Source organism: Somniosus microcephalus, chromosome 13, assembly GCF_052327205.1.
Source record: "Somniosus microcephalus isolate GS21.2 chromosome 13, FLI_Smic_1.0, whole genome shotgun sequence".
In the NCBI taxonomy this organism is placed as follows: Eukaryota; Metazoa; Chordata; class Chondrichthyes; order Squaliformes; family Somniosidae; genus Somniosus; species Somniosus microcephalus.
The window spans coordinates 187,618,988-187,640,280 of NC_140999.1; the positions used below are offsets into that span (position 1 = coordinate 187,618,988).

General features: G+C 46.6%; 1 protein-coding gene across 2 annotated transcripts in view; it reads right to left on the minus strand.

The window, feature by feature from the left end:
• The window catches only part of LOC147108892 (serine/threonine-protein kinase 3/4), a 187,928-nt gene that overhangs the window by 165,486 nt on the left and 1,149 nt on the right, over positions 1 to 21,293 (minus strand). For both annotated transcript variants that reach the window (XM_086005841.1, XM_086005839.1), the window contains exon 2: positions 2,898 to 2,978. In XM_086005841.1, the coding sequence (XP_085861967.1) occupies positions 2,898 to 2,978 (81 nt within the window). The remainder of the gene's footprint in view (positions 1 to 2,897; positions 2,979 to 21,293) is intronic.

Sequence of the window (21,293 nt, forward strand, 5' to 3'; positions counted from 1 at the left end):
AACGCAGCCACTATCTCTGCAGCCACTTCTTTTAAGACCCTAGGATGTAGGCCATCAGGTCCAGGGGACTTGTCAGCCTTTAGTCCCATTAGTTTGCCTAGTACTTTTTCTCCAATGATAGTCATTGTTTTAAGTTCCTCCCTCCCTATAGCCCCTTGATTATCAGTTATTATTGGGATGCTTTTAGTGTCTTCTACCGTGAAGACCGATACAAAATATTTGTTCAAAGTTTCTGCCATTTCCCGGTTTCCAATTATTAATTCCCCAGTCCCATCCTCTAAGCTAATCTCTTCCCTTTTATATACCTGCAGAAGCTCTTATTGTCTGTTTTTATTGACCTGGTTCGGAAATTGGCTGAGCAGCAGGAGACAGAGAGTAGAGATAATGGGCAGGTACTCTAATTGGCAGGATGTGACTTGTGGTGTCCCACAGGGATCTGTGTTCGAGCCTCAACTATTCACAGTATTTATTAACAACTTTAATGATGGTATAGAAAGCCACATATCCAAATTTGCCGATGACACAAAGATAGGCGGCATTGTAGGCAGTGTAGAGGGAAGCATAAAATTACAAAGGGTTATCGACAGATTAAGTGAATGGGCAAAACTGTGGTAAATGGATTTCAATGTAGGCAAATGCGAGGTCATCCACTTTGGACCCAAAAAGGTTAGAACTTTCTAAATGGTGAAAAGCTCAAAACAGCGGATGTCCAAAGAGACTCGGGGGTCCAGGTACATCGATCATTAAAATGTCATGAACAGGTACAGAAAATAATCAGAAAGGCTAATGGGATGCTGGCCTTTATATCTAGAGGACTAGAATACAAGGGGGTAGAAGTTATGCTGCAGCTGTACAAAGCCCTGGTTAGACCACACCTGGAGCACTGTGAGCAGTTCTGGGCACCGCACCTTAGGAAGGATATATTGGCCTTGGAGGGAGTGCAGCGTCGGTTTACCAGACTGATACCCAGGCTTCAAGGGTTAAGTTACGAGGAGAGATTACACAAATTAGGGTTGTATTCCCTAGAATTTAGATGGTTAAGGGGTGATTTGATTGAAGTTTTCAAGATATTAAGGGGAACAGATAGGGTAGATAGAGAGAAACTATTTCCACTGGTTGGGGAGTCTAGGACTAGGGGGCATAGTCTAAAAATTAGAGCCAGACCTTTCAGGAGTGAAATTAGGAAACACTTCTACACACAAAGGGTGGTAGAAGTTTGGAACTCTCTTCCGCAAACGGCAATTGATGCTCGATCAATTGTTAATTTTAAATCTGAGACAGATAGATTTTTGATAACCAAAGGTATTAAGGGATATGGGCCAAAGGCAAGTACAGGAAACTTTGTGCTATCCGGCACCGACAGGACCGAGCTGTTGCCGTCCCATCAAAACTGCCGGACAAACCAGCGCTAATGTTGAAACATACGGAGATTTTGAGCTCCGTATCTGGCAACAAACCCTGTTGCTTAGCAACAGCTTCTAAATAGTCGGTCGTACCTTGCAAGCGTCTCTGTAGCTTAGCAACAGCTTCAGCGAGACCTTGCAGAGCCTGACTGGTGGGAAAAAAAGCAACGAAAAGAAAAAAAAAACTAACTAAACGGCTCCTGATTTTTGCCGGTGGCTCGAGCATTCCGGACAGTTAACCTCCGGATAATACAAAGTTTCCTGTATATGGAGTTAGGTTGCAGATCAGCCATGATCTCATTGAATGGCGGAACAGGCTCAAGGGGCTGAATGTTCCTGAACATGCTAGCTGAGTATATAAACAGAAAATACTGGAAATACTCAGCAGGTCAGGCAGCATCTGTGGGGAAAGTTAACGTTTCATGTCAGCTGTGGCTCAGTTAGTAGCACCCTCACCTCCGAGTCAGAAGGTTGTGGGTTCAAGTCCCACTCCTGAGACTTGAGCATAAAAATCTAGGCTGGCACTCCAGTGCAATACTGAGAGAGTGCTGCACTGTCGGAGGTGCCATCTTTCGGATGAGATGTTAACCGAGGCCCCGTCTGCTCTCTCAGGTAGGCGTGAAAGATTCCATGGCACTATTTCGAAGAGGAGCAGGGGAGTTATCCCCAAAGTCCTGGCCAATAACTATCCCTCACTCAACATCACAAAAAGAGTGTTTATCCGGTCATTATCGCATTGCTGTTTGTGAGATCTTGCTGTGCGTAAATTGGGTGTCGTGTTTCCTCCATGACAACAGTGACAACACTTCAAAAGTGTAAAGCGCTTTGGGACTCCTCAGGTTGTGAAAGGCCAGTCTTTCTTTCTTTCTTTCTTTCATCAGTTCTGATGAAAGGTCACAGACTTGAAACGTTAACTCTGTTTCTCTCTCTCCACAGATGCTGCCTGACCCGCTGAATATTCCCAGCATTTTCTGTTTTCATTTCACATTTCCAGCATCTGCAGTATTTTGCCTTTGCGCTAGCGGAGCATGATGTGCACTTGGACTTCCGGATCATCTCTTCCCTGTGAATTATGGGCCAATGGCATCACTGAGGACTGACAGTTCCCATGTAAACTTCATCATTTGAATTAGGAGATATTGTTGTTCTGGGGACAGAAGAGGGGTCACTGTCCCTGCTGTGTTGTCTACCAGACATTTTTAATCATGGGGAGGGGATAGGAAGGTGGGGGAGGCCATGACAACTCAGACATGCTAAAAATAAGCAAGCAAGGAATGCTCCGGCTGGAGGATTTTGAAAACAGCTGAGGAAACACCACAGCAAGCAAGGTCACAAAAGGAATAACCTGCAACCCTGGAATTGAATTAAATCTTTCCCTCCTGCAGCAATCCAAATGCTACTGTGCTTCAAAATGTAAAAAGCTCCAACGAACCCTTGCGGTTCAACCTCAAAGTATTATTGGGTGCAACTTCTTGGTAAGCACTCAGCACTCACCCTTCACCAAGTTTCTCCAACACATCGAAGACCTCTTCTGGCTGTTTGGTCAAACTGTCCTCGCTTAGTTTCTTCAGAGACCTGTCGAAGGGGGGAAAGATACATATTTTAAAACACAAGTACAATCTTGGAAAGGATACAGAAGTATGTTTACCGTCCGGTACCCAACACTTCCTTTTGTCTCTGGGCTCCTCTCTCCCCACAACTCTTATAGCCCTATTTTAAATCGACGCTACCATGGTGACTGCCCCTCTGAACTATCCTCTCCTGCTCCTACTAGGCTCCAAACATACCATCCTATCAGCGCTCCTACTCCCTTCATTCACAGTATGCTCCATTCTTTACCAGGACCTCAGAACTATGGAACTCCCTCTGTTTTCCCGAGCTTCTACAATCCACAGGCATTTTAAACCCAAACCTGGCACTGCCTGACCCCTAGCACCTCGCATGTTGAAATGCCTCACAGCACTTTGGACAATGAACTGATTTTTGAAGTGCATTGACTATATGTGCCATTCTAGAAAGAAAAAAAAAGAAAGAACTTGCATTTACATAGCACCTTTCATGACTTCCGGACACCCCGAAAGTGCCTCTCAGCCAATGAGTACGTTTTTGAAGCATAGTCACTGTTGCAATGTAGGAAATGCGGCAGCCAATTTGCACACAGTAAGCTCCCACAAAGAGCAACGAGACAAATGACCAGATAATCTGTTTGTTTAGCGTTAGCAGCTCAGCCAGGCGAATACTTTTGAGAGGTTGTGCCCATCAGGAAAGACTGAACAGGCTGGCGCTCTTTTCCCTACAAAAAAAGACCGAGGGGTGACTTGATCGAGATTTTTAAGATTATGAAGGGGGAGACGTAGAGATGTTTCCACTTGTGGGGGAAAACAAAACAAAACTAGGGGCCATAAATACAAGATATCAGGAAACTCTCGATTTACCGGCACCTAAATAACCAGAAAGCTCTCTTAACCGGCAAAATTCAGGAGTAGGTTCAGGTAAGTTTTACTTCATATTAGTGGCCGTGTAACCGGGGTTCCTGGATCTGTGGCCGTGTAACCGGGGTTCCTGGATCTGTGGCCGTGTACGGGGCTCTCGTACCTTAGTAAGTATACCTCTCTGTAATCCGGACTTTTTGATCAACCGGCACCACGCCGGTCCCGTCAGTGCCGGATAAAAAAGAGTTTCCTGTAGTCACTAATGAATTCAATGGGGAATTCAGGAGAAACCTCTTTACCCAGAGAGTGGTGAGAATGTGGAACTCGCTACTCCATGGAGTAGTTGAGGCGATTAGCATAGATACATGTAAGTAGAAGCTAGATAAACACATGAGGGAGAAAGGAATAGAAGGATATACTGATAGGGTGAGAGGAGGCTCGTGTGGATGAGCATAAACACCGGCATAGACCAGTTGGGCCGAATGGCCCGTTTCTCTGCAGTACATTCTGTATAATTCTATGAGTATTCGTCGGTGACATCCTACATCATTGTTTATGGGCCTTGGCCCTTCACCTTGGTTTCTCAAAAGAGAGAGAGAGACGTTTCAGTGGTATCTAGGACATGTCTGCTGTGTTGCTTCTGAATGACTGGCTTCTATTTTGATCATGCAATTAGCTTCCAATGAACAGATTTGGACCATCTGCTGTCTCCTGGGACATTGAATCTGTGAATAGAGATGCCATCTGATGTCTTTCTGCAAACCAAAAATGGGGTTCCCACAGCTTAGGGCATAAAGGGACCCTGTACAGACACCAGGTGATGGGCAACTCGTGTAGACGACTGATTATCCGTTCCATCTTCACCAACGTACAGGAAACTTTTTTTTATCCGGCACCAACGGGACCGACGTGGTGCCGGTTCATCAAAAATTCCAGATCACCGAGCGCTATAGTAAAAGATACGGAGAGCTGACAGCTCCGTATAAAGCAACAAACCCTGTTGCTTAGCAACAAGTGCAGAACAATGGCCACAAGTTCCAAGCGTCTCTGTAGTTTAGCAACAGCTGCAGCCACACCCTTGCACAGCAACAGATGGAGGAAGGCAAGTAGAATATGAAGTAAAACTCACCTGAACCTACTCCTGAATTTTGCCGGTTAACCAAGATTTCCGGTTATTTAGGTGCCGGTAAATCGAAAATTTCCTGTATTCTGCACCTCACACCCTTCTACAGCTGTACACCCTCACTCCCACCACCCACCGTCGTCCTCAATGCCCCTCACACCCACCCCTCACACCATTCTACAGAGCAACATCCTCACACGCACCCTTCATTTCTGACATTAGATTACTCCTTGTTCCATGCTTGCTCCACGTTAATCATTGGAGCCTGATATTTCAGTCACTACAACCTTGCCGTCTAGAAATCTCTCCCCAAACCACTTGGCCTTGCTCCCTCCCTCCAATCTCAAAAGCCTATATTAAAAAAACGTTTCTCTTTGAACATGCCTTCTGTCTCCAAATTTTTTCCTGCTAGGTGTCTGTGTTTTTCAGAGCTCCTGTTATTTGACATGAGGAGTGCTGTATAAAGTGTAACCTGTTGCTGAGTACCCTCCAGCGAGGAGTCACCAAACAGAAGCCATGATAGGTCCTGGCTAGTGAGGAGAACAATCGAAGGGAAGAGTCACAGTTCGGTGGCCCGGTACACCTCCTGTATATAAAGTGTACTGCCGGCAGCCTGAGAGGTCAGATGCTCAGCCTCTCTAACGCCTCTAACGCCAATCCAAGAAATGGGAATAAATAAATAGGGAACTTGCCCAAATACCCCATTAAACAGTAGAAAATACTCAGAACACTTTAATTTGGTTCCAATAAGTCCCTAGCGTTTTGATCCGAATGGTCAAATTGAAAGTTGGGTTTTAAGAAAGCTTCTCTATTTTGCAAAGTTCAGAGCAGAACATTCTCCGCACCGCCCCCCCCCCCTTTCCCTTCTCCTGAAGGCATTTACTCATGCTAGGATACAATGCCATAGGGACCAGCGCTCTTCAGCACCTCACCCAATAAGTGGATATCGCTCAGCTGTGGCTCAGTGGGTAGCACTCTCGCCTCCGAGTCAGGAGTTTGTGGGCTCAAGCCCCGCTCCAGAGACAGGAGTATAAAATCTAGGCTGACCCTCCCAGTGCAGTACTGAGGGAGTGCTGCACTGTCAGAGGTGCCATCTTTCGAATGGGATGTTAAACCGGGGCCCCGCCTTCTCTCTCAGGTGGACGTACAAGGTCCCATGACATTATTTCGAAGGCGAGTTATCCCCGGTGTCCCAGCCAATATTTATCCCTCAATCAACAGCTCTCTCAAAAATAGATTATCTGGTCATTATCACATTGCTGCTTGTGGGAGCTTGCTGTGCGCAATTCGGCAGCTGTGTTTCCAACATTACAACAGTGACTACACTTCAAAAGTACTTCATTGGTTGTAAAGCGCTTTGGAATGTCGTGAAAGGCGCTATGTGTCTTTCCAGTCTTTCTTTTTCATATATTAGCCTAGGCCGAGAGCAGCGGGAGGCTAATCTACTACAGGAGGCATCATACCTGGAACCGATGCTGTCCTTAATGATATTCATACAGAAGTTACGGGGGATCCACCAGAATTGGGAATTTTATGGGTTCCCCGTACTTAAGACGTCGTCTTCTTTTCAAAACACTTTCCAAAGGAGAACAGGGGGACTTCTCCCAGGGTCCTGGCCAATATTCATCCCTGAACCAACATTTCTAAAACAGAATATCTGGTCCTTTATCTCACTGCTGTTTGTGGGACCTTGCTGTGCGAACATTTGCTGCCGTGTTTGCCTACAACAACAACGACTTTACCGCGGTAAAACGTCCCGAGGCGCTTCACTGGAGCGCAATCAACCAAAGTTTTGACACCGTGCCACATAAGGAGATATTAGAACGGGAGGGAAAAAACTTTTTTTCCCCCCGTTTTGAAGACTTGCATTTCTATAGCGCCTTTCACGACCTCAGGACATCCCAATGCGCTTTACAGCCAATGAAGTACTTTTGAAGTGTAGTCACTGTTGTAATGGTCAAAGAGGTAAGTTTAAAGGAGGAGAGAGAGGTAGAGGGGTGGAAAGGTTTAGGGAGGGAATTCCAGAGCTGGGCAGCTGAAGGCACGGCCGCCAAATGGCGGATCAATGAAAATCGGGACAGTGACTAGACTTCAAAAGTAATTGAGTGGGCGAGAAGCCCTCTGGAATGTCCGGAGGATGCGAAAGGAGCTATATTATTATTAAATACAAGTTCTTCTCTCCTGCAATTTATCCAACAGGTTGGTGGTGACACTAGTTGTGGCATATTGAGGAATAACAGGTAAAGTATTACACGTCCTGCATGCTCTACATCACACCTCTGTCTGGTGCGAGAACATGTTGTAATATTATGGGATGCTGCTCCTGCAACTCAGCTTGGGTATCGCACACAAGTGTCTGTCGTGCACAGAAAGTAATCAGTGAACGGCTGGCTGCAGAACACTGTCTCACAACTTGCATGCAAGTCCAGGCCACCGTAGAGTTCCTGCTTAGAAAACGGCACAGCGACTGCTGGCAAAAAAGTTGCCAATAACAAGTCTTTGAGGAGAGAGTAAATTAGTCTTTAATGCTGCTTATCTCATCAACCGCCCAGAGACTTGAGCATCTGGCGAGGCCACTGACCACAGCCTCCTCTGGGGACTTAGGGAAGACGTGAAGGAAATGTAGTCAGTTGCTTATCAGCCAAGCTCACACTAGAACTACCCAGCCTCCGACGGCAATGAACCCTGGAACCTTGCTTGTAATTTAGCTAGAAGTGACATTTCCAGAACACTATCGACAGCGTGCACCCCCAAACGAGTCTCTCTGTACAGTGTGCAAGTGGGCGGGCATCACTGAGCGCTTCCTGTGGACTCGGCCCTGCCTAGAGATAGCACAGAGGCTAAACCGCAATGACATCAATCGCACTCCCTGTAAACCTCCCAGTCCCGATGGAATACCAAACAAGACTTAATTACAAGGCTTGTTAACTAAAACTGAATGCTTTATCAGGCTGTGTGCAGATGTAAAACAGCACGATCTTAAAGCAAAGAGGGATTGGAATTCATTTAATTACTTTTTTTTTTTAAATTCAACCTCTACCCACACAGAACATGGCCCAATCAAATCCCTAAAATGCTCACAAATGGCATCAGTTAAAAAATCTTTTATTTTTAGCTGTACTTACTACTTACAGTCCAATTTATGCATTGTTGGAAAGTACAGTTTTGTAACTAACCGGCCCTTAGTGCTGGGGCAGGCAAAGCCTCCTTTATGGAGTAGATTGGGCCTATACTCTCGAGTTTAGAAGAATGAGAGGCGGTCTCATTGAAACATATAAGATTCTTAGAGGGCTTGAGATGCTGAGAGGTTGTTTCCCCCTGGCTGGAGAGTCTAGAACCAGGGGGCATAGTCTCAGGATAAGACGTCAGCCATTTAGGACCGAGATGAGGAGAAATGTCTTCACTCAAAACATTGTGAATCTTTGGAATTCTCTTCTTAAGCTCTTATGTTTTTATCGCAGCACAGTGCATCACAAATCACCAGCAATTAAAATATTCTTTCTAGTCTTGGCCCTTCACCTCCTATCTCAAGTGTCAGCCTTGACTCAGTGGGCAGCACTCTCACCTCTGAGTCAGAAGCTTACGGATTCAGGTCCCACTCCAGAGACTTGGGCACGTAATCTAGGCCGACACGCCAGTGCAGTACAGAGGGAACGCTGCACTGTCGGAGGAGCCGTCTTCTGGATCAGACATTAAACTCAAGGCCCCCATCTCCCCTCTCAGGTGGACATAAAAGATCCCGTGCTACTGTCTGAAGAGCAAGGGAGCTCTCAGTGTCCTGGCCAACATTTATTCCTCAACCAAATTCACTAACACAGATTATCTTTATTTCATTGCTGTTTGTGGGACCTTGCTGTGCACAAATTGGCTGCCGCGTTTCCTAGTGATTATATTTCAACATTGGCTGTAAAGCGCTTTGGGATGTCCTGAGGATGTGAAAGGCGCTCTGGAAATGCAAGTTCTTTCCTTTTTCTTTCTCAGTAACAAAGAGTTCATCGAATCTCACAGCAGAGAGAGACACCATTTGGCCCATCATGCCTGCGCTGGCTCTTTGAGCTATCTTATTAGTCCTACCTCTTTCCTCATAGCCCTGAAAATGTCTCCTTTTCAAGTACATATCCAACAATCCTCATTTGTTACTTTCTAGTAAAACTTTAATTTTAGATAAACCGGCAAGTACAAAAATGAATCATGAGCAATTTGCATAGAACCCGACATCCCGCTCAACATGTCTTCCCCCTCCTCCCACAAGCAGGGCATTTTCATCCCACGGCTCCGCCCTGCAAGGTGTTTTCCCCCCATCCCTTCCAAAATGCTTCGGTAGAGCTGTACCATCCCCACATTGCAGAATGCCAGTCTCCCCACAACTTCGATTCTCCAAGGCCAGGCTTGCTCACTTTCAATTGATTGGGTTTTGCCCCGTTACAAATCAAGAGGACGTCATGCTGAAACTGCACAGTGCCATCTCTGTGGTCACTGGGGCACGAGGAACAGGTTCGATCCCTGAAGGTGGTGCAGAGAACGGGCACACAATTGATCCCCCAGTGACCGAGGACTGAGTTACGAGAAAGGACTGGAGAAACTTGGGCTTCTCAGCCTTGTTAAGGAGGCAACCGAGATGGAACTTTAGACGCTCTGTATCAAATAAATAACAAGCAAATATTAACTTCTTTACCCAGAGAGTGGTTAGAATGTGGAACGTGCAACCAATGTTCCCTTTAAGCACTCTGGAGCTCCCGTGCAGCCGGTTCACCGGCTTTTAAAACGTCAGCCTAGATCTCTGTGCTCAAGTCTCTGGAGCGGGACTATGAACCCACAACCTTCTGACTCAGGCAAAAGTGCTACCACGGCTGGCACAATGATTCAAGAAGGTCCACCATCAGCTTCTCAGCACAGCCAGGGATGAACTAAAATACAAGCCTGCCACTCTCTCCACCGGGAAAAAACGCACATGCACGGTATTCTGAATGGGCCGTGCACCCCCAAAAAAGAAAGTAAACATTGTTTGCAACCACATGGAGTAGTTTAGACAGATAGCATAGATGCATTTAAAGGGAAGTTAGATAAGTACATATATAAAGAATATGCTGATAGGGTGAAATGGAAGTAGGGTGGGAGGAGGCTCGTGTGGAGCATAAACGCCGACACGGGTCAGTTGGGCCGAATGGCCTGTTTCTGTGCTGTAAATTCTATGCAATCAGAGAACTGTATAGCGAAAGTAAATTCAGAACACTAGTTCAAGTTAACCTGTGACAGTGGGACAAGTGATCCGGTGCAGGGTGAAACTAATAAAAGGCAAAGTTGGGACTGAGGTTAGGAGGCTTTTCACCCACAGAATGGACTTCAGGTAGGGGAGTGGAGACAAAACCCTGGAAGCATTTAACTGGGGGAGGGGGAAGCTGCAGGATTGCGCTGGATAACGAGCCAGAGGTGCCAAATGATAAAAGAAAGACTTGCATTTCTATAGTGCCTTTCACAACCTCGGGACGTCCCAAAGTGCTTTACAGCCAATGAAGTACAAATCGAAGTGTAGTCACTGTTGTAATGTAGGAAAACGCAGCAGCAAATCTGCGCACAGCAAGCTCCCACAAACAGCAATGCGATAATGACCAGATCATCTGTTTTGTGATGTTGATTGAGGGATAAATAGTGGCCCCAGGACACCGGGGAGAACTCCCCCCTGCTCTTCTTCAAAATAGTGCCATGGGATCTTTTACGTCCTCCTGGGACGCCTCCTTCCGTGCAGTGCGATTCTATGAAAAAACCCTACCCGAGAATGACACAACACGACAAAAAACTCCCACTTATTACATGCTGGATGTTGTTTAGGGATCATTTGTTACAGTTTTGGTAAAATGCACATAGCACTGGCCACGATATTTGAAGGAGGAGAATCCAGGTGAAGATCAGAGTCCCAGATAAAAAACGAAGGGGGGGGGGGGGGGAAACAATGTATATGATATTAAAAAGTTCAAAATTGCTAAGTTCAAAACGAGAGGCTGCAGCAGGACAGGAGATGCACAGGTATCAATTCTAAGCTGGTGGGAGATGGACAGAGAGCCACAACATCACCCCCTATTGGATGGAGGCCTGAACCAGGACAGCCCACTGTTGGCAGGGCTAGATAGAGAATTCTCATGATAAATGTTGACAAAAGTGTTACTGAAAAAAAACAGGAAGATAAGTTTTTGGTGCGGGAAGTGTGGACATACACAAAAAAAAAAACAATTGATTTGCACCTTATTACCTCTTATAAAAGTTTAACATTAAAAAAAGAGATAATCATTTATCTTCTCGTGTACATTTCCCACAAAGAGATGGCAATTATTGATGGGTGCAAAGGACATTCGGTACTGAAACAGTTACTCTATACGGACATGGAGGAAATCAAGTCAATTTTAACATTTGTTTGTCAGTATCACAAATCCATTTTCGTTTTGGAACTTATAGGGAACGGCACTGAAAAGAGGAACAGAAAGTGCCTGACATATCTGAGCCTCGCGCTACACTCGAATCTGAAGCTACAGAAGGAGGAAGCAGAGGCACCCAAAAGCTGCAGGATTCGAGAAATGTTTAGTCTTTCCCCACAAGCCCTACTAAAAAGATGCAGACAGGATATTGCCCAAAATTCAGCCCTCCCGATGCCCAATTATTGTCCTTGACTTTATTTTCTCAACCTCATGTCCAAATCCCTCCACGGCCTCATCCCTCCCTAACTCTGTAACCTCCTCTAGCTCTACAACCATCCGAGAACTCTGCCTTCCTCCAACTCTGGCTTCTTGCACATCCCCGATTTTCATCGCTCCACCATTGGCGGCCGTGCCTTCAACCATCGAGGCCCCAAGCTCTGGAATTCCCTCCCAATACCTCGCCACCTCCTTTAAAACCCTTCTTAAAATCTACCTCTTTGTCCAAGCTTTTGGTCACCTATCCTAATGTCGTCGTCTTCTTTGTCTGATAACACTCCCGTGAAGCGCCTTGGGATGTTTTACTATGTTAAAAGCGCTTTATAATTGCAGGTTGTGCTGCTGTTGATAATTTAAGAACCTAAAAAGCATTACTTTAAAAAAAAAAAGGAAATTTGCATGTTATTGCGATATAGGGAAAGGACCCAGAATTTGCCACGAATCGACCGCTGATTTTTGATAAACTTACAACAATGATGCGACAACATGAATGCTGCAAGAAACAGGCTGGGAGCACAATGACTGTCCCCGGGGTCACATCCAGCACAAACAATGACCCACCTCACAAAGCCAAAACACGAGAATCTGCCTGATCCCCGAGAGCTTACATATACTGCTCGACGCGACACCACAGATCAGGGAGGCTGTGGGTTTAAGTCTGTGCTGAGTGAGGCAACTTCAACTGGGCTGATGATCGGGATTACAATGGACCTCAGCACTCCCGGGAGGTGGAGTGTGTGGCAGGCTTATATTTTAGTACATCCCTGACTGTGCCGAGAAGCTGATGGTGGACCTTCTTGAATCATTGTGTCAACCGTGGCTCAGTGGGCAGCACCCCTCGCCTCTGAGTCAGAAGGTTGTGGGTTCAAGTCCCACTCCAGAGACTTGTGCACAAAGATCTAGGCTGACGCTCCAATGCAGTACTGAGGGAGTGCTGCACTGTCAGAGGTGCTGTCTTTCAGATGAAACATTTAACCGAGGCCCCGTCTGCCCTCTCAGGTGGACGGAAGAAATCTCCCTGGCATCCCAGCCAAATTTATCCTTCATTCAACATCACTGAAACAGCTTATCTGGTCATTATTATATTTCTGTTTGTGGGAGCTTGCTGTGCGCAAATTAGCTGCAGCGTTTCCTACATGGCAACAGTGACTCCACTTCAAAAAGTACTTCATTGGCTGTAAAGCGATGGGACATCCGGTGGTCATGAAAGGCGCTATAGAAATGCAAGTCCTTTTTTTAAGGCAATCCAGCAGGATTCAGGGACTTTCGCCCTAGAGCTAGACCACAAATTACCACAATTCAGAACTTGCCAGGGTGGGATTTCAACACATGACCTCTGGACTGCGAGTCCACTGCCACAACCACTACACTACCACACCCAATCAGCCTCAGTTCCTGCTCCTAATCGGCACGTCACAATATATATTAATGATTTAGACGAGGGAACTAGATGTAATATCTCCAAATTTGCAGACGACACAAAGCTGGGTGGGCGTGTGTGCTGTGAGGAGGATGCCGAGAAACTCCAGGATGATTTGGACAGTTTGGGTGATTGGGCAGAAGCATGGCAGATGCAATATAACGTGGATAAATGCGAGGTTATCCACTTTGGTGTCAAAAACAGGAAGGCATATTATTATCTGAATGGCAATAGATTGGGAGAAGGGGAAGTGCAACAAGACCTGGGTGTCCTTGTGCACCAGTCGCTGAAGGTAAGCATGCAGGTGCAGCAGGCGGTTAAGAAGGCAAATGGTATGTCGGCCTTCGTAGCGAGAGGATTCGAGTACAGGAACAAGGATGTCTTGCTGCAGTTGTACAGGGTCTTGGTGAGACCACATCTTGAGTATTGTGCGCAGTTTTGGTCGCCTTATCTGACGAAGGATGTTCTTGCCATGGAAGGAGTTCAGCGAAGATTCACCAGGCTGATACCTGGGATAGCAGGAATGACGTATGTGGAGAGATTGGGTCGATTGGGCTTGTACTCGCTGGAGTTTAGAAGAATGAGAGGGGATCTCATTGAAACTTATAAAATTCTGGCAGGACTGGACAGACTAGATGCAGGGAGGATGTTCCCGATGGTCAGGGAGTCCAGAACCAGGGGTCACAGTCTAAGGATAAGGGGTAAGCCATTTAGGAAAGAAATGAGGAGGAATTTCTTCACCCAGAGAGTGGTGAAGCTGTGGAATTCTCTACCACAGAAGGCAGTAGAGGCCAATTCATTAAATATATTCAAGAAGGAGTTAGATATATTTCTTAAGGCTAAAGGGATCAAGGGATATGGGGAGAAAGCAGGGACAGGGTACTGAATTTGGATGATCAGCCATGATCGCATTGAATGGCGGAGCAGGCTCGAGGGGCCGAATGGCCTACTCCTGCTCCTATCTTCTATGTTTCTATGTTTCTGTCCCGAGTGGTTCGATGTCAGCTGAGGACAGGATTAGACTCGGCGACAAAATGCTTCCCTGCACCCCTCATCAGACAGCCTGCTGGCATTCACTGTCTGCACGGCTCTCTGCTCCGTTAAAGCTCTTTAAAACCTACCTCTTTGACAAAGCTTTTGGGTCACCTGTCCTAAGGAAAGAAAGACTTGCATTTCTATAGCGCCTTTCACGACCTCAGGACGACCCAAAGCGCTTCACAGCCAATAAAGTACTTTGTGAAGTGTAATAACGATTGTAATGCAGGAAATGCAGCAGCCAATTTGCGCACAGCAAGCTCCCACAAACAGCAATGTGATAATGACCAAATAAATCTGTTTTAGTGATGTTGATTGAGGGATAAACATTGAACAGGACACCAGGGAGAACTCCCCTGCTCTTCTTCGAAATAGCGCCATGGAGTATTTTACGTCCACCTGAGAAAGAAGATGGGGCCTCGAATCAATGTCTCACCCGAAAGGCGCCACCTCCGACAGTGCAGCACTCCCTCAGCACTGCACTGGGAGTGTCAGCCTGGATTTTGTGCTCGAGTCTCTGGAGTGGGACTTGAACCCACAACCTTCTGACTCAGAGGCGAGGGCGCTGCCCACTGAGCTGGACACCCATGTGGCACGGTGTCGAACTTTGTCTGATTAAGCTCCTGCGAAGAGCCGTGGGACGTTTTACGGCGTTACAGGCGCTATATAAATGCAAGATGTCGTTACTGTTGTTTAAGATTCGCACAGGGGAAATCAGCAATTCGGCAAAGTATCAGAGTTGTGCCTCTGCGCCCCGGATCCAGAACTCAAGGGGCAGTAGTTCCAGGAGGGGCGAATAGGACGTAAAGCAAAAACTCGGAGTACGGTTGAAGCAGCACGTACTATAAATACTCCAGAGTGGCTCTGGGATTGCCCTGGTAATCTGTTCCAGCTTTGCTTCATGTATTATGGCACTTGAACCCCTCAATTAGATTTTGGCATTGCAATCACTACTGCACTGCACCGTAACCCGGCACTCCCAGACCCAACTAATCTACTTGTATCTAGATTCATCTATATACAAGTCTTCGGCAATACATACAGGGACCTAGATTAGTGAACTTGCACTGATCCCAGACATTGACACGTGAACAAATTTGTATGAAATGGTCAAAATAGAACTAATTTAGGACCAGAATCATGCAAGCTCACAGCATAGGAGGCTGTTTGGCCCAGCGCATCTGTGCTGACTCGATATTGGAGAAATCCCATGAATCCCATGCCCTGCCCTCTGTCCACAAGTCTTGTATCTTCCTCTGCTGCAAATGTAGATCTCTCGGCCCCAACACTTCCCCGTGGTCAAGCATTCCAACAACTCTCCACGTAAAGAAATTCCTCCCAAAGTCTTTTAGCGACAATATTAAATTGATCTCCCCCCTTCCCCAACTAGAGAGAATAGTCTTTCCATATTCAGCCTAATAAGTCCTTCAGCCGGATGGAATGGTTGCTGCCACTAACACAAGATATCACTAACAGCAAACTTTCAATGGAAAAGCATTGCAGAAGGAATGGAGGATATGGCTGAGTTGGTAAGCAACTGTCTCGCTGGGCCATACAGACTACAGATCCCAGGTTTGATCCGCAGGCTGCTAAGTTAACTGATTTAAGCCAGAGAGTAGCTACGATGTTATAACAACATACGAAATAAGAGCAGGAGTAGATCATACGGCTCCTCGAGCCTGCTCCGCCATTCAATAGGATCATGGCTGATCTTCGACCTCAACTCCACTTCCCTGCCTGATCCCCAGAGTCCAAAAATCTATTGATCTCCGCCTTGAATACACTCAATGACTCAGCATCCACAGCTCTCTGGGGCAGAGAATTCCAAAGATTCACAACCCTCTGAGTGAAGAAATTCCTCCTCGTCTCAGTCTTAAAATGGCCGACCCCTTATCCTGAGACTATGCCCCCTAGTTCTAGACACTCCAGCCAGGGGAAACAACCTCTCAGCATCTACCCTGCCAATCCCCCCCCTCAGAATCTTATACATTTCAATGAGATCACCTCTCATTCTTCTAAACGCCAGAGAGTATCATCCCAATCTACTCAATCTCTCCTCAAAGGACAACCCTCTCATCCCGGGAATCAATCTAGTGAACCTTCGTTGCACCGCCTCTAAGGCGAGTACATCCTTCCTCAGATAAGGAGACCGAAACTGTGCACAGTTTACAAGCTGCAACTTTTGGCACTGTGAATGAGGGCCTTCCTCGCTGAACTGCAAAGGCCCACCATAGGGCTGCAATGGCAAGGTGGCACTGCTAGCCTGTATAGAGCTGTAAGCTCAAACTGCCTGTGACCAAAGTCAAGATAGTGAGCTCCGCGGACACAAGTGCCAGGAGCTGGGGCCAGTTAACTTGTCGCCGGCAGCACTTTGCCTTTGGAGGCACCTAGTAACCAATCTGTCCCCTAATTGTGTTTTTGGGTGCGCGGTCCCTTTAATATGCTGCGCGACCCATTCAGAAAAGCCAGTCCCAGACAGCTGCGCGGCCGGATAGCAACATGCCCTCCAGAGCTCCTGCCTCCAAAGGTATGTCAGCCGTGGCTTAGTGGGCAGCACTCTCGCCTCGGAGTCAGATGGTCGTGGATTCAAGTCCCCCTCGAGAAAACTGAGCATAAAATCTAGGCTGACACTCCCGGTGCAGTAGAGGGAGTGCTGCACTGTCGGGGGCGCTGTCTTTTGGAGAGGCCCCCTGTCTGTCCTCTCAGGTAGATGTAAAAAAGAAATCCTGTGTCATTTTTCAAGGAAGAGCCGGGGAGTTCTCCACGCTGTCCTGGCCGATATTTATCCCTCAACCAACATCACTAAATCAGATCATCTGGTTGTTTATCTCTTTGCTGTTTGTGGGAGCTTGCTGTGCGCAAATTGGCTGCTGTGGTTCCCCACACTTCAACAGTAACTACACTTCAAAAGTACTTTATTGGCTGTAAAGCGCTTTGGGACGGCCGGAGGTCACGAAAGGCGCTATATAAATGCAAGGTTTGTCTCCTCTTATATACCTCGAAATCCTCTCTCCAAATACAACGCACATTCAGGAGGAGAAAACCTAAATAATTGTACGGGTGGGTGATTATCAAGGTGCAACTAGACATCACATGAACATTTCATACACGCATCATTACACTTTACTGAGTTCTCAGCAGTAATACCGCTCACTGCCTAAAACAATGGCACAGTAGCAGCAGTTATGGTAGTTCCTCTTTTTAAGAACAGGAAGCTAAGGCCAGTTGCGTCAAGCGTGTACATTACAAAAGTTACAGAATGTAACATGAATTATCAACCCTTTGCCATACCCCAATTAGTAGTCACAGCACTGCTGCATATTTACCAAGCCTGTCAAATTACATTCTTTCAGGATTTGATCAGGTAGATAGAGAGAGAGAAACTATTTCCTCTGGTGTGGGGGTGTGGGGGGGGGGAGTCCAGAACAAGGGGGCAGAACCTTAAAATTAGAGCCAGGCCGTTCAAGGGTTGATGTCAGGAAGCACTTCTTCACACAAAGGGTAGTGGAAATCTGGAACTCTCTCCCCTAAAAAGCTGTTGAGGCTGGGGGTCAATTGAAAATTTCAAAACTGAGATTGATAGGTTGTTAGGCAAGGATTACGGAACCAAGGATGGGAGTTACGATGGGGTTGATGGCCATGATCTAACTGAATGGCAGAACAGGCTCGAGGGGCTAAATGGTCTCCTCCTGTCCCTATGTTCCACGGGTGATGCCCTTACAGGTTGGGAATCACAACCAAGCCAGCTTCTGATATCCACACAACCCCAGCATGGATCACTAGGTCAGGTGGCGGATCCCTGGCTGTTTCTCCTCGCACCCCCCCCCCCCCATCCCTCCAAACCTCCCTAACCCAGGGGCCCTGTGGCTAAATGTACCAGCCCTCTTTCCATCTCAGCTGACATCTAGTTTTAAGACTCTCAGTTGTCACGACATTCTCAGAGAGCTGGGGACTTTTAACTCTAGAAAAAAGTGTAGGCTTCGAGGAGATTTGATTGAGGCTCTTCAAATAATGAAAGGAAAGATTCGGTCCGCATGAACAGACCTTTCGAGCTGATGGGCCAGTGGGGAGCATGGGTATAAACGATAGAATCATAGAATGATACAGCACAGGAGGAGGCCATTCGGACGATCAAGCACGTGCCACCTCTTGGGTAGAGCACGGCAAGAGAGCCCCAGGTGGGCAGAGGAAACGCTTCAAGGACACCCTCAAAGCCTCCTTGAAAAAGTGTAACATCCCCACCGACACCTGGGAATCCCTGGCCCAAGACCGCACAAAGTGGAGGAGAAGCATCCGGGAAAGCACCGAACACCTCGAGTCTCTTCGCCGGGAGCAAGCGGAAGCCAAGCGCAGGCAGCGTAAGGAGCGCACGTCAACCCAAGCACCCCACCCACCCGCCCCTTCAACCACCATCTGCCCCACCTGTGACAGAGACTGTAGGTCCCACATTGGACTCATCAGTCACCTGAGAACTCATTTTTAATGTGGAAGCAAGTCATCCTCGGTTCCGAGGGACTGCCTAAGAAGAAGAGAGCTATTCAATTAGTCCCATTCCACTGCTCTTTCCCCAAATTGCCAGCTTAGTGGCTTAGCTGGTAGCACTCTCGCCTCTGAGTCAGAAGGTTGTGGGTTCAAGTCCCACTCCAGAGACTTGGGCACAAAGGTCTAGGCTGACACTCCAGTGCAGTGCTGAGGGAGTGCTGCACTGTCGGAGGTGCTGTCTTTCGGATGAGACGTTAAACTGAGGCCCCGTCTGCTCTCTCAGGTGGACGTAAAAGATCCCAAGGCACTATTTCAAAGAAGAGCAGGGGGAGTTCTCCCCGGTGTCCTGGCCAATATTTATCCCTCAATCAACAGAACAAAAACAGACTATCGGGTCATTATCACATTGCTGCTTGTGGGAGCTTGCTGTGCGTAAATTGGCTGCCGCGTTTCCCACATTGCAACAGTGACTACACTTCAAAAAGTATTTCATTGGCTGTAAAGCGCTTTGAGATGCCCGGTGGTCATGAAAGGCACTATGTAAATGCAAGACTTTCTTTCTTTGCTCTGCAAATTTTTTTCGCTTCAAGTATTTATCTGATTCTCTTTTGAATGTTACTATTGAATCTGCTACCACCCGCCACCCTTTAGGGAGCGCATTCCAGATCACAGCAACTCGCTGTGTAAAAAAAGGTTTCCTCATGTCGCCTCTGGTTCTTTTGCCTTCAATCTGTGTCCTCTGGTCACCGACCCTCCTGCCACTGGAAACAGTTTCTCCTTATTTACTCTCTTCATGATTTTGAACACCTCCATCAAAGCTTCTCTTAACATTCCCTGCTCTAAGGAGAACAACCCCAACTTCTCCAGTCTCTCCACATATCTGAAGTCCCTCATCCCTGGAACCACTCTGGTAAATCTCCTCTGCACCTTCTCTAATACCTTTCCATCTTTCCTAAAGAGCGGTGCCCAGAATTGGACACAATACTCCAGCCGAGGCCTAACCCGTGTGTTATAAAGGTTCATCATAACTTCCTTGCTTTTGTACATGGTTCCTCCATTAATAAAGCCAAGGATCCCGTATGCTTTATTAACAGCCGCCTCGACTTGTCCAGCCACCTTCAAATACTTGTGTACGTACACCCCCAGGTCTCTGTTCCTGCACCCCCTTTAAAATTGTATCATTTAGTTCATATTGTCTGTCCTCACTCTCCTTACCAAAATCTATCACTTCATACTTCTCTGCGTTAAATTTCATCTGTCATGTGTCTGCACATTTCACCAGCCTGTCTGTGTCCTCCTTAAATCTGTTACTATGCTCATTATTTACTACATTTCTGAGTTTCGTTCCATCTGCTAGCTTTGAAATTATGCCCTGTATACCCAAGTCCAGGTCATTAATATCAAAAAGAGCAGTGGTCCTAATACCGACACCTGGGGAACAGCACTGTAAACCTCCCTCCAGTCTGAAAAACAACCGTTCACTACTACTCTCTGGTATCTGTACCTTAGCCAATTTTGTATCCATGCTGCCACTGTCCCTTTAATACCATGGCCTTTAATTTTGCTAACAACTCTATTATGTGGTACTTCGCCAAACGCCTTTTGAAAGTCCATATACACAACATCCACCACACTACCCCCATCAACCCTCTTCGTTACTTCATCAAAGAACTCGATCAAGTTAGTCAATCACAATTATTATGACAGCAATGAAATTATGTCAGAATAGATCTAGACGTTAGGAGATACTTGATTTCACAGAGCAATCGGCTTCTGGAATAACTTGCCATCATGTGCCCTTGAGTGTGGATTGACTGCAAGCATTCAAAAGGGAGGTGGATGAGTTGCTTGAATGTGGATGGATGTAGGTGGATATAGGGAGATGTGTCTCCCAGTCACTGTGGGCTACTGACATAGAAACATAGAAGATAGGAGCAGGAATAGGCCATTCGGCCCCTCGAGCCAGCTCTGCCAGTTAATGAGATCATGACTGATCATCCAAATTCAGTACCCTGTCCCTGCTTTCTCCTCATATCCCTTGATCCCTTTAGCCTCAAGAAATATATCTAACTCCTTCTTGAATATATTTAATGAATTGGCCTCAACTGCCTTCTGTGGTAGAGAATTCCACAGGTTCACCACTCTCTGGGTGAAGAAATTCCTCCTCATCTCTGTCCTAAATGGCTTACCCTTTATCCTTAGACTGTGACCCCTGGTTCTGGACTCCCCCGACCATCGGGAACATCCTTCCTGCATCTAGTCTGACTAGTCCTGTTAGAATTTTATAAGTTTCAATGAGATCCCCTCTCATTCTTCTAAACTCTAGCGAATATAAGCCTAATCGACCCAATCTCTCCTCATACGTCATTCCTGCCATCCCAGGTATCAGTCTGGTGAATCTTCGCTGCACTCGCTCCATGGGAAGGACATCCTTCCTCAGATAAGGCGACCAAAACTGCACACAATACTCAAGGCATTTATCTGTTCCCCTTCAGGAGTCAGAGATAAATGTCCCAGAGCTTTTTTTGTTGCTAAATTGGCCCAGGTTTTATTTTATCTGGTGTCTTGCCTCTCCCAGGAGATTCCTTAGCTGATGGATGGGACAGACGGGGTGTCACACTGCGCATAATTTGCTCCTTGACAGATGGGGAGGCTGGATGGACCTATTCTCCTATATTGGCTATTGTCTATCATTTTCATATGTTTGTACAT